The following is a 14,548-nucleotide window of genomic DNA, read 5'->3' on the forward strand; positions in this document are numbered from 1 at the left end:
AGTAACATTGTTGCACAGAAAGTAGTGCTAACCTTAAAGAGAATTTTACTCATTTATACTACTACTACTCATATGGAACACAAAAGAATAAAAAATGAATTATAATTAATTGTAGTTAGCCTAGGACTGATTATAATGACTAATATAAAATAGGTTTTATATCCTACATTGTGCTCACCCCCATGCCCACCCCCGTACCCAAAGCCAAAATTTTGAAATGGCAACTAATACCTTGTGACACCTCAATTTGAAGCTCATAAAAAATGCTGTATTTGATAAATAGAAAAATTGAAGTTGACCAAGCCGTTTGGTATCAGCAGCCAATAATGTAATTCCTTACATTAATTTCTAACCTTTTATAGGATGCTTCCTATATTATTGAATTATTTATAGGAATATTTTTATTTTTAATTAAGAGAATTGTAAACTTATATAATAGTTGAATTGTAAGATTGTGATCCTTCCAGCAGTGCTGAACTTCTTGTCAATTCGGGTTCAAGGAATGCTAGAAGCTTCCTTTTGTATGTAGGTATTGAGCACAGGTTACAGGTCTGGGTTGGATAGGTATCATTCAACTCAGACATTGTGTTGCTCAATTTTGATTGGCCAATGTTAGCTTGATTAGATGGTGGGAGGGACTTCTAGATCCTTCCGGTGGCTTCAACCACGTTTTTCGGGGATTCTTTGCTGTGTGCTCAGAGTGAGAAGACGTATTAAGTGTTAGCCTACTCTTGCCGTATTGATTTTTCGGGAAGAAGGTTGAGTTTGTTGAGTTGTAAGATTAAAATTTCTTTTCAAAATTTAAAGTCTCAAGTTTAAATTAATTAATCTATAATAGTCATTTTGGTTACTTGGTGAAGTCTTCAGCAGATGTGTGAGGTACTGTGAAAGTTAGAATTTAATATTGAAAAAGAAAATTACTTGATGATATTTTCCTGTTCAATTTGGTTTAATCAGGAATAACCGACTGAAAAAGAAAATTTATTTCATATTCTGAGATTCTATATACATTTTAACAAGTTCCTAAATTTTAACATTCAAAGCCAAGCGTATAATTCTGGATAATTCAATAATTTGTAAATTGGAAATTTACAGAAAATAAGTACTTTGAAATTGATACAACTTGAGCTTAACTGGTTGGACATTGTCTTTGTTCATATATTAAATATTAATATTACCTTAATTAGTTTGATTTTTATTTTGAGAAGAAGTCTTATTTTATTGTTTGTTTCATTTTATATTTGAAGAAGATTATTTTATTTTGAAATTCAGTGAAGATTTTTATTTTGCGTTTGTGTTGAAAACATTAGCACTGAGAACTTGAAGGACACAATTATGGAATGATTGATTGATTGTTAATTTTAAGACTGGACTTGTGAACTTTTGATGGGTTAAAAATATGAAATAACTGAGAATAAATTCAAAGTAAAAAAAAAAAAAAAAGCTTGGCGCTGCTGTAATATTGATTTCAAATTTTTATTAAAATTACTGTTATTTTATACTGAGTTTAATTATTGAATTCCATTGGAACTTGTGCATTCTTAAAATAAATGGTTATTAGTTCAGAACAAAATTGATCGCTCTTATACTAAAACAAAAATAGTTGTAATTGGTTTATAGAAGATAACCCTACTATAAACACGTTACAATATTGCAATTAGTTTAGAATCAAATATATATTACTTACTTCTATTCTGTTGATTTTCCATCTTGTAACCTGAAAAATATAACACTTGTTACTTATATATATATATATATATATATATATATATATATATATATATATATTTTATATATATATATATTTATATATATATATATATTTATATATATATATATATATTATTCTGGCAACAAATATCAAAAGGACATTAAGATTAATTAAATAAAGAAGGAAAAAAGTGGATAACAATTAAAAGTACAATGCAGCTCAGTTGTTGTAATTTGTTAAGAAGTAGTACTATTTTGTGAAACTATCCACTTATATTTTCTGTTATATTGCATCATAATTTTTGTATACTTCTCTATTGGCAGAAGATACTATTACAAAATCGTTGAATTCAAAACTTTTACAGTCACCAAAGGCACCAACACTTCTTAATGTGTGCGAGAAACTTTGATGTACTAGAAAAAACTTCTGGGAACATATACTTTCTTACAATCGACAAAATTACTTTATAGTATTTTAATAGGTCTCATTTACTGGTATAAACTAGTTGGGTTGTCAACTATTTGTCGAGGATAAACAAAACCATGAGATCTTCTGAACAACGCTTTCCTGTTTCAACCCCTCTTCCGTATGCATAAGAACACCTAGGGATCTTGAGCATTTGCCCTCTTAGTCAGCAATTTATTTATCAGATAAGTGATGTCTTGAGTTATGATTTTAATAATTTCTATTGATAGGTCACTATCTACAAGGGAGGTCTGAAAAGTTTCCGACCTAACAAAAATAAGACATTTTATTTGAATTTTATTTTATTTTTCAACATAGTCTCCTTGTAACTATACACAATTCTCCTAGTGATGCTCCCATCTCTATGACCCATCCAAATAATACTCAGCATTTTCTTTGCAAAATTATTATTTTCAAAGGTGATTGCCTCTTCATTTGAGGAAAATCTTTGTCCTCCAAGTGCAATTTTTAGATGAGGGAACAAAAAGAAGTCGCTAGGGGTAGATCTGGTGAGTAATGTAATTCGTCAACTTTTGCCATGGCAACCGCTGAGGTGTGAGACAATATTGTTTATTAAAGACATTTGTCATGGTGAAACAGGATTTTCTTTTTCTGCAAATGTGGCCGTTTTCCACAAGTTCTGCCTTAAGCTTATCAAGCAATTATGCATAGTACGCTCCTGTAATGGTTTTTCCTTTTTGAAGATAATTGATTTAAAAAACTCCATGACTATCCCAAAAACCAGTCACCATCACTTTCCCAGCCAAAAGAGTTTTTGCTTTTTTTGGAGCCGGTTCTCCCTTTACAGCCCACTATTTAGACTATATTTGTTTTTGCTGTATCCAAGTTTCAGTAAATAATCGCCGCTAAAACTTGGATTTATTTCCCCTAAACTGCATCAAAAGCGTTCAACATGTTCATTTGAACACGTTTTTGGTCAAACATCACATCAGACACTCAGGAAACTATGCATGATCACACCAGACATTCAGGAAACTATGCATGATCACACCAGACACCCAGGAAACTGTGCATGATCACACCAGACGCCCTGGAAACTATGCATGATCACACCAGACACCCTGGAAACTATGCATGATGATCACACCACACACCCAGGAAACTGTGCATGATCACACCACACACCCTGGAAATTGTGCATGATCACACCAGACACCCTGGAAACTATGCATGATGATCACACCACACACCCAGGAAACTGTGCATGATCACACCAGACACCCTGGAAACTATGTATAAACACTGTGAATTAACACACTAGACATCCAGAAAACTATATACTGCCAGTCTATAAACAGACAAGTTCAAAAGTAAACCATTACATGAAGGAATAAAGATGCTTAGAACACTATCAGATGATGTACTTTATTTTAACAATGTAATATTTCTTTATGAAATTGTTCATAAGGGATACTGACTAGGTACTGAGTTTTCTTACTATTCCAGATAGAATAACCTGGAAATGGAGCTTAACTTAATGAATCAACCCTTCCTAACACAGCTAAGTTACGTGTGGGATAACTTGGTCAAACAAAACCAATCTATAGTTGCATTGCATTGTGTACTTTTATGTAAGTTAAATGTATTTTTAACTACTTTTTATAATACAATTTAAGTATGAGCTGGTACAATTATACAAAGCACAGTATGCCTCCATCAAAAAAAGGAAAAGAAGTCTTAGGAAGGATTATTGCAGATGAAGTGAGCGATATAAAACATATCTTATATACAGCTACTGAGCACCAGCACTTTGCGTGATGATGTTTCTGCTTCTTCGACTGGGGCTGCCACTGCACTGACCGATACTACCATGATGCCGTCTGTGGATGCTGCTGTGCTGAATGAAAGGGATATATCAACTGACACCCCTACAGCACTAATGGATATTACCACGTCACCGACTGTGGATGCTGCTGTGCTGAATGAAAGGGATACATCAACTAACACACCTACAGCACTAATGGATATTACCACGTCACCGACTGTGGATGCTGCTGTGCTGAATGAAAGGGATATATCAACTGACACACCTACAGCACTAATGGATATTACCACGTCACCGACTGTGGATGCTGCTGTGCTGAATGAAAGGGATATATCAACTGACACACCTACAGCACTAATGGATATTACCACGTCACCGACTGTGGATGCTGCTGTGCTGAATGAAAGGGATATATCAACTGACACACCTACAGCACTAATGGATATTACCACGTCACCGACTGTGGATGCTGCTGTGCTGAATGAAAGGGATATATCAACTGACACCCCTACAGCACTAATGGATATTACCACGTCACCGACTGTGGATGCTGCTGTGCTGAATGAAAGGGATATATCAACTGACACCCCTACAGCACTAATGGATATTACCACGTCACCGACTGCGGATGCTGCTGTGCTGAATGAAAGGGATATACCAACTGACACCCCTACAGCACTAATGGATATTACCACGTCACCGACTGTGGATGCTGCTGTGCTGAATGAAAGGGATACATCAACTAACACACCTACAGCACTAATGGATATTACCACGTCACCGACTGCGGATGCTGCTGTGCTGAATGAAAGGGATATATCAACTGACACCCCTACAGCACTAATGGATATTACCACGTCACCGACTGTGGATGCTGCTGTGCTGAATGAAAGGGATATATCAACTAACACACCTACAGCACTAATGGATATTACCACGTCACCGACTGTGGATGCTGCTGTGCTGAATGAAAGGGATACATCAACTAACACACCTACAGCACTAATGGATATTACCACGTCACCGACTGTGGATGCTGCTGTGCTGAATGAAAGGGATACATCAACTAACACACCTACAGCACTAATGGATATTACCACGTCACCGACTGTGGATGCTGCTGTGCTGAATGAAAGGGATATATCAACTGACACCCCTACAGCACTAATGGATATTACCACGTCACCGACTGTGGATGCTGCTGTGCTGAATGAAAGGGATACATCAACTAACACACCTACAGCACTAATGGATATTACCACGTCACCGACTGTGGATGCTGCTGTGCTGAATGAAAGGGATACATCAACTAACACACCTACAGCACTAATGGATATTACCACGTCACCGACTGTGGATGCTGCTGTGCTGAATGAAAGGGATACATCAACTAACACACCTACAGCACTAATGGATATTACCACGTCACCGACTGTGGATGCTGCTGTGCTGAATGAAAGGGATATATCAACTGACACCCCTACAGCACTAATGGATATTACCACGTCACCGACTGTGGATGCTGCTGTGCTGAATGAAAGGGATATATCAACTAACACACCTACAGCACTAATGGATATTACCACGTCACCGACTGTGGATACTGCTGTGCTGAATGAAAGGGATACATCAACTAACACACCTACAGCACTAATGGATATTACCACGTCACCGACTGCGGATGCTGCTGTGCTGAATGAAAGGGATATATCAACTGACACCCCTACAGCACTAATGGATATTACCACGTCACCGACTGTGGATGCTGCTGTGCTGAATGAAAGGGATATATCAACTAACACCGACACTAATGGATATTACCACGTACGACTGTGGTCTGTGCTGTGCTGAATGAAAGGGATACATCAACTAACACACCTACAGCACTAATGGATATTACCACGTCACCGACTGTGGATGCTGCTGTGCTGAATGAAAGGGATATATCAACTGACACCCCTACAGCACTAATGGATATTACCACGTCACCGACTGTGGATGCTGCTGTGCTGAATGAAAGGGATATATCAACTGACACCCCTACAGCACTAATGGATATTACCACGTCACCGACTGTGGATGCTGCTGTGCTGAATGAAAGGGATATATCAACTGACACCCCTACAGCACTAATGGATATTACCACGTCACCGACTGTGGATGCTGCTGTGCTGAATGAAAGGGATATATCAACTGACACCCCTACAGCACTAATGGATATTACCACGTCACCGACTGCGGATGCTGCTGTGCTGAATGAAAGGGATATATCAACTGACACCCCTACAGCACTAATGGATATTACCACGTCACCGACTGTGGATGCTGCTGTGCTGAATGAAAGGGATATATCAACTGACACCCCTACAGCACTAATGGATATTACCACGTCACCGACTGTGGATGCTGCTGTGCTGAATGAAAGGGATATATCAACTGACACCCCTACAGCACTAATGGATATTACCACGTCACCGACTGTGGATGCTGCTGTGCTGAATGAAAGGGATATATCAACTGACACCCCTACAGCACTAATGGATATTACCACGTCACCGACTGTGGATGCTGCTGTGCTGAATGAAAGGGATATATCAACTGACACCCCTACAGCACTAATGGATATTACCACGTCACCGACTGTGGATGCTGCTGTGCTGAATGAAAGGGATATATCAACTGACACCCCTACAGCACTAATGGATATTACCACGTCACCGACTGTGGATGCTGAATGAAAGGGACATGACACCCTACAGCACTAATGGATGAAGTGCTGAATGAAAGGGATATATCAACTGACACCCCTACAGCACTAATGGATATTACCACGTCACCGACTGTGGATGCTGCTGTGCTGAATGAAAGGGATATATCAACTGACACCCCTACAGCACTAATGGATATTACCACGTCACCGACTGCGGATGCTGCTGTGCTGAATGAAAGGGATATATCAACTGACACCCCTACAGCACTAATGGATATTACCACGTCACCGACTGTGGATGCTGCTGTGCTGAATGAAAGGGATATATCAACTGACACACCTACAGCACTAATGGATATTACCACGTCACCGACTGCGGATGCTGCTGTGCTGAATGAAAGGGATATACCAACTGACACCTCTACAGCACTAATGGATATTACCACGTCACCGACTGCGGATTCTGCTGTGCCGACAAATGCTGGTATGCAGCCTAGAACCACTCTTTCAATGACACATGATGCCATGGCACCGAGTGGAGATGGCACCTCACTGACCGGAGCTACTATTACGTTGCCTAAAGATGTCACAACACCATCTAGAGACACAAGCATGCACGGAATTGTCACTGATGCAGCAGATGTCTCTCCCTTCAGAAGATGGAGTACACCCAACAACAACAGAGACTGTTCTCAGGTCAATGGACTCTTTTTCCGCCATTCATAAAAAATTTCATGAATAATAAAAGAAATATTAATAAAAGTGTATCTGTTTTAAGTAAGTCTACTTTAGGTAATAATAATAATACAAAGAAACACTATTTTTAAGAGTAGGGGAGGGTGCAAAGCACAAAGTTCAAAATCAGTTGATAACAACACTATAAATGGTTTTATTATACAATGTAATATTCAAGGAATAATTGTAAAACTAAACAAATTTTCAACATTTATAGACAGTACTCTACAGAATGTTCAGATAATGACTAAATGAACACTGTTTAAAAAATTACAATAGGCATATTTTAAATTTATTTAAAAAAACTATACACTTTCAGATGGGTTTTCAGAAAGAAGGCTGAAGGTGTTTCATGTGTACTCATACACACTTTGGTTTGATCTCAAAAGATTCAATGAAGAATATTTTTTGAGGGATATTTTGTTGAGATTGGGTGTCTTAATGTGCTTCGCTATATCGTATACCTGGCTATTTGCATACCAAAACATTTCTTAAAAAAGAGTTTCTTTTCTATATAAATAATAAGAAAAGAAAAAAATTGTGATTTTAGCTGATTATAATATTGACTTATTAAAATATGAAGACAATTTTACTAATACTTTCAAGAGCCTACTAAAACAATGGATTTAGGTTGAATTGTTTTGAGTCATCTAGAAAAAAATCCAATCAGAAAATTGTACTTTTATAGAAAATGCAATATAACAAATACTGAGCACGATTTGTCTGACCATAATGTTCTCATATTACCTCAACCTCCCTACAAATTGAAATTAGAAAATTTCTGGAAAATGAAAAGATTCTTTTCATCAAACACAATGTTAGTAGATTGTTGGATTGACTGAGAGATAATCTCAAAAATATTGTTTAATAACAACTTAAACAGTGATTACAATACATTTCTTAGCTCATTTCTTGGATGTATGAATTAGAGTTTTCCTCCTAGATTGATAAAAAATGTACACAACAAAAATACTGGTTCGATCACTTCAGATATTACAGCACTTGCTGAAAGAAAAAGGGATTTACATAATATGGCAAAATACAGTAATAATACTGACCTCAAAATTATATAAAATGTTTTAAAAAACGTTTCAAAAGGACTGTACACACTAAAACGAAGTGCAAATAATGCTGTTTGTTTTGCTAGGTCTGAATACCAGAACTTAAAACAACTATGAATTTAAAATTACTAGAAAATTTACAAGTGATAAAGAATTAATTATTGAAAATTGTAATAACTAATTTTTACATATTGTACAGTCTGAACATCCCTGTATCTGAGTAAAGGGGAGCAGACCACTTTTAATATCCCTATCTCCGCCATGTTAACTTATGTACCTATTGCTTAAAAACTATAATAGATACAGAATTGAAACTTTGCATGTACATACATACACCCTTTATACATCTTTACACCAGAGGATTTTGGAAAATATACTTTACTTTTATATTTATGATTTTTTTATTTTTTATATTGTTAAAAAAGCCTAAAAAATAACTTTGAACATTTTTTTTTTGTAAGTGATATTTTTACAAACCCTCTGGTATAAAGTTGTATTATTATAGCTTAAAGTTGTGTAAAAAATGTCATGTCTTTACTATTAACGGTTACTGAGTTACAGGTACATATACATCAAAAAATTATAGTTTCGGAAAATGAAGAAAATGTTGAAAAGTAACACTTAGAAAGTTGTATTGAACAAGTAAATAAACTATACTGCCTGAAGCTTCTCTATTGCATATTTATTCATTATTCTTATCTTTTACGGTTGTTTCTTCGCTGATGTACCTCTTGTAAAGCTCCTCTAAGGCTTTTTCTATTCTTCGTATTCTGCAAGATTCCAAAAAAATTAGTAAAATAAACAGAAAAAAATGCTAGATTTTTTTTTCAATACCTCTGATCTAAAATGGTCTGAATGTGTAGGCTATTTAATTTTAAAAGTGTAATATACGGTTGTTAACATATACGTAGCTTAGGCTATATAAATAAAAAATGAACATGTCCGAAACACCACCACAAAAACTGTAAAAACAAAACAAAAATACAGCTGTCGAAATTCAGCTGTCCAAAGAGACGTGGTGTTCAATGCCTCTAAAATACTGTTGATCATGTAGCAGTTCCATTGAAGTAGTACTATAACAAGTAAATAATAGCACTGGTGTAAGAGAAACGCAGTATTGGTTGCGTTGCGCTCAGTTCTTGATTGTGAGGATTGAAGTGTGCGTGTAAGCCGTTAGAAAATATTTTTTTAAGCTAACTTATCAAAAGAAAACATATACATGTTATATACCATTGTAAAGAGGAAATTTCAGGCTATTTAAAAACTGAAAAAACCAAAAAAATTGAGTTTTAAGTGGTCTGCTCCCCTTAAGATACATACTAATAACATTAATAATTATGTATTTCAGTAAATTTACTCCTGTGACTACACCAAGGGTTTAAGAGATAGTCTTACGTTTAAAACATACTAAATCTGTTGGCTGGGATGAAATACCTGTCTTGTTACTCAAGTTAAGTGTCAATGTGATTGCACCTGTACTGTCCAAATTGATTAGTGTGTCTTTTGCCACTGGACATTTTCCTTAAAGGCTGGAATACTCAGAGATTAGACAGATTTTCAAAAAGGGTAAAAAATTAGTTTGATAGTTACTCTCCTATTTCAGTACTTAATAATGTATAAAAAATCTGTCAGAAATATAAGTGGACTTTGTTTATCAGACAGCCGAAGCCTTGGGTGGAACACAGTTTACTTCTGGAGTAATCTGTGACTTATCCAACCAAGGCTTTTGATTGCGTACGTCATGATCTGCTACTGCACAAACTAGATGGTCTGGGTATTAAGGATGATGCACTCGACTTGAACTGTTCATACTTAAACTGTCGCAAACAGCATACAAAAATAACTGTAGATAATATTACATATTACTCTGGCTGGTGTGAGGTTGAGTTTGAGGTTCCGCAGGGATCTATATTGGGCCCTCTCTTGTTTCTTGCCTATATACATGATTTAAGCTATGAAATTCCAAGAAATCTATTTTTACAAGCAGATGACACAACTTTACTGATACAAGAAAAATCATTACATGACTTGTTCATGACTAAAACATCACTCACACATTTAGAATCATGGCTTAAAATCAAAAGATTAATCTAAAATACCTCAAAAACTAATTTTATTCAGTTCAAACCGAACGATCACAATAAACATTTATCAAATCACTCAGACACAACATTGTTGAATCCCACAAATTTCTTGGACTGCATTTTGATCAAAAACTAAAATAGAATTACCATTTTAAATATAAACTATTTAATTAATAAATTAAATAGTTTGCGTTCTGTCTCATTATTTTTTCACAGTGCACATCTTTAGAAACATGCAAAGCAGTATATATGCCTGTGTAGAATCTGTTTTACAATACAGAATTGAAGCCTGGGGTGCAAAAAAAACTGCAAAAAATATTGGTTGCACAGAAGATTATAAATAGAACAATTGCTCAAAAAATAAACGAACTCGTTATCAGCCATTATTTAGACATTTTGAGGTATTGACACTAACAGGAATATATGTTTATGAAGTCATAAGCTAGTGTGTGATAGGCCTGCCTTATACAGGGTGAGTCAGAAATATGGTAAAACATTTTAAGACGTGATTGTAGAGCTAAAAATAAGAAAAAAATGTTATATAAAGGTACGTCCGGAAACACTCCATTAGTGAGTAATGGCTGGCGAAAGATTCTGCTTTGTTTTCAGTTCACCTGGTGAAATTAAGTGATTCTGAAATGTTGTGTTCTTACTTTTTAACTCAAATAAGGTGGATTTATAAAAAGCTGTATTAGGAAAAACAATTTGTTAATAGGTTATTTAACAATGTTATTGGACATCATACATTTAAAACTGTATTTTTGTTATTAGATTTTTGGCAAATTTCATACCGTTTTTCAAAAACTGTTCACACTACAACCTCTAGAGTGGTTTTATTTGATTTTTCAGATGATTTTCCTTATAAATCCATCTTATTTGAGTTAAAAAGTAAGAACAAAACATTTCAGAATCACTTAATTTCACCAGGTGAACTGAAAACAAAGCAGAATCTTTTGCCAGCCATTACTCACTAATGGAGCGTTTCCGGACGTACCTTTATATAACATTTTTTTCTTATTTTTAGCTCTACAATCACGTCTTAAAATGTTTTACCATATTTCTGACTCACCCTGTATAATGAGTTTACCTACACACACCACTTTAATACAAGGAACAATACAACATTTCAGTATCCCCGCCATAATCTATCCTTATTTGAAAAAAGACCATCATATATGCCTTTAAATATTTTAAACAAAATACCTCTCCATGTCGCTTATGATAATCAAAAACAAACGTTGCAGGCTGTAAAGGATAAGTTGGTGAAGGAGGCATATTACTCCTTGGATGAGTACATCTTTGATAGCTGGAGCTAATTCGCTACACCCTCCCGTTTTTACTAGGTTTTAATATTTTAATTTTTCTTTTAAAACTATTTTTATTATATTATCTGTTGGTGTATTATAATATCGGCTGTTATAAGTGCAAATTGAAATACAAAATATATTTTACCTTTAGTTAGGCTAGTTTATATTTTATGTCTTCGACGATGCACCTGTATTGTGTACTTTGTAGCCATATAATACATAATGTGCAAATAAAGAATTACTTCTAAGATCCAATAATTTACAGTAATTTTTCCTTGTATGATCCATAATGCATTAAAATAATGGATGATATCAATAGGCTCTTTCTGAAACTACAGTATATTGCGAAATTGCATGTGATGAAATTTTGAATGTTGAGCTCGTCAGAATGCTTTCGTACCTGTATATCATAGTTGTAATGGTAATATTGAAATGTTCTTTAAGTTACATAAAACGTTTAAATAAGTAATGTGTTATATGTGATGATTTTAAAATGAATGTTTTAGGCATGGATAATAAAAATGCACTAAACTTTATAAATCTTTGCTGCATGTATGGATTAAAAGGAAGTTTTTAGCCTCCTCAAGGTCTCAAATGTTTGGATAATCAGTTTACTTTTTATATAATAATTATACAACTATTATAGTCAATAAGCATGTCATTATCACCTTGTGCAAGTCTTTACATATGTTTTTGAATATGTTGACACGTTACATATGTCTCACTTAAATCTAGACAGCCATTTTCACCCACACAAAACTGTAGCCTCTCATTGTAGCTCTGTCTCTCACCTCCTTGCATAGTTTCCTGTTCGTTGTTGTTAAGTTTTTACTAAAGTATATCTTGTGAAATTCTTTTGGTGCTGGCTTAAAGGTCTTTCTTCCCTCTAGGCAATCCATGCATCTCTAATATCTTTGAACGCCAAAGGACAATATTATAGTGGGAGGAAATTTAGCATTTTGCTGCTTTAAGAGATGTGGTGCTAGAATATGCTCTTTCTTATATTCAACGTCTGAAGAAATGTTTTCAAAAATTTTAAATATGTCTCTATTTGCTGTGTTCACTACACCACTTATTTCTAGATTAGATCTTCTACTGTACTGGTCTAAACCATTGAGTTGGATTCTCAGCTCATAAATCTCACTGTCCCTTGATTCTTGCCCTTTAAGCCTGTCACTTCGTCACTAAGGTTTTTGTTTTGATTCTTAAGATCTCTGATTTCATTTAAGAGTTCGTTATACTTTTTAGGTATAGAATCTTGTTTATGTTTTACACTCCCAAAAGTTGTTTCAAACCCATCAATTTTACTAGTTAAATATTCCTATTAATGGTTTAGATATACAGTACTGACACTGAGTATTTGCTAGCTGGCATCTCCAAGCTTCTGAGAAGGTTCGGTATGTACTTCCCTCACACCGTATCCAAAACATAAGTGGTTTTGCTGCGACCTTGACAGATGATGTGGTCACCTTCCAATGATAAAACTTGACCAGAACAATTGTACCGCACCATTATTAAGCTCTAATTAATCAAAGTATATTTTTGAATTGAGTAGATTATTAAATTAAATGAAAACAAAAAGACTGTAAAAAAAGGTTAAACTACTGGAGCGACTAAGATGGTGTCTGTCCGCCTCGAGCACAGAATATTTCCCATTAGTCCCATACTTAACAACTTGTCTGCACATAACAACAAACAGGTACACACATTTTGTAGACAAAATTAATTACTTTTATGAATTTTATGGCTGCAGAATAATAAGCGGCTACCATGACAATCAAATCATCGATATTTCAGACTATCTACACTAATGAACAAAAAAAAGTAAAAGTTATGAACTAAATTATAGTAAAGGTATTTAAAATTAACTAAGCCAAGCTAATTAATTACTTAATTATCTAAGTTTTAAAAGAAATAATTTAATAGTGAATTAAAACCTATCTAAGTTACATGTATTTATTAAAAATAATAAACAAAGTGGAATAAAACTTACTTATTATTTTGAAGGATAAACATATCTGACAGCTTGTGACACAAATAACGCATGTTCATCGTCATTGTACTTTCAGCCATTACTCAAATATGACACAAATGATCTTACTTTGTTAATATAGGTATATACCGGGTGAGTTTTTAAAGTGATCCAATAGCTAACTTTTTAATTACACGACTTAGCACCACTTCAATAAAATATGTATTCTTTAAATGTGTTTGTTTAACTGCGATCTATCTAAGTAGCTAACTCACCCGGTATATATAGAATGCAATATAGGCATATATATATATATATATAGGCCTATATTGCATTCTACATTTCTGTAATGCTGATAAATTTAGACAAAAACATTGGCTGCACTATAGTAAGCGGCCACCACCACAATCAAATCAGAGAAACCAATTATCGATTAGAAATACCTAAACTATCAGTACAAATACATTCTAATTATAGCCATCTTCAATTAATTATTACAAGCTCTTTTTAATGTATTCTATAACAATATTGATCAAAATTAATTCAAAGTAAAATAATGTATATGGTATTTGAATAATGGATGCAAGTACAATGGCTATTACAAGCTGTAAGACATATTTAGCTATCAAAATAGTGAAACGTAATTGAATGTTACACTGCTTTGTTTACTGTATTACATTTAATAAATACACTTACAGTCTAGGTTGTTACTAATCA

General features: G+C 34.6%; 2 protein-coding genes across 2 annotated transcripts; both read left to right on the plus strand.

Moving 5' to 3' along the window:
• The first annotated feature begins 4,010 nt into the window (after nucleotides 1-4,010).
• LOC124371803 (cell wall protein DAN4-like) lies at nucleotides 4,011-5,813 on the plus strand. The gene has a single exon (XM_046830157.1). The coding sequence runs from the start codon at nucleotides 4,011-4,013 to the stop codon at nucleotides 5,811-5,813; it is 1,803 nt and encodes a 600-aa protein (XP_046686113.1).
• Nucleotides 5,814-5,851: 38 nt separating this feature from the next.
• LOC124371802 (cell wall protein DAN4-like) lies at nucleotides 5,852-6,700 on the plus strand. The gene has a single exon (XM_046830155.1). It carries the CDS (start codon nucleotides 5,852-5,854, stop codon nucleotides 6,698-6,700), a length of 849 nt encoding a protein of 282 aa, XP_046686111.1.
• Nucleotides 6,701-14,548: the final 7,848 nt, after the last annotated feature.

The sequence above is a fragment of the Homalodisca vitripennis genome, unplaced genomic scaffold (genome assembly GCF_021130785.1).
Source record: "Homalodisca vitripennis isolate AUS2020 unplaced genomic scaffold, UT_GWSS_2.1 ScUCBcl_2005;HRSCAF=6328, whole genome shotgun sequence".
Lineage (NCBI taxonomy): Eukaryota > Metazoa > Arthropoda > Insecta > Hemiptera > Cicadellidae > Homalodisca > Homalodisca vitripennis.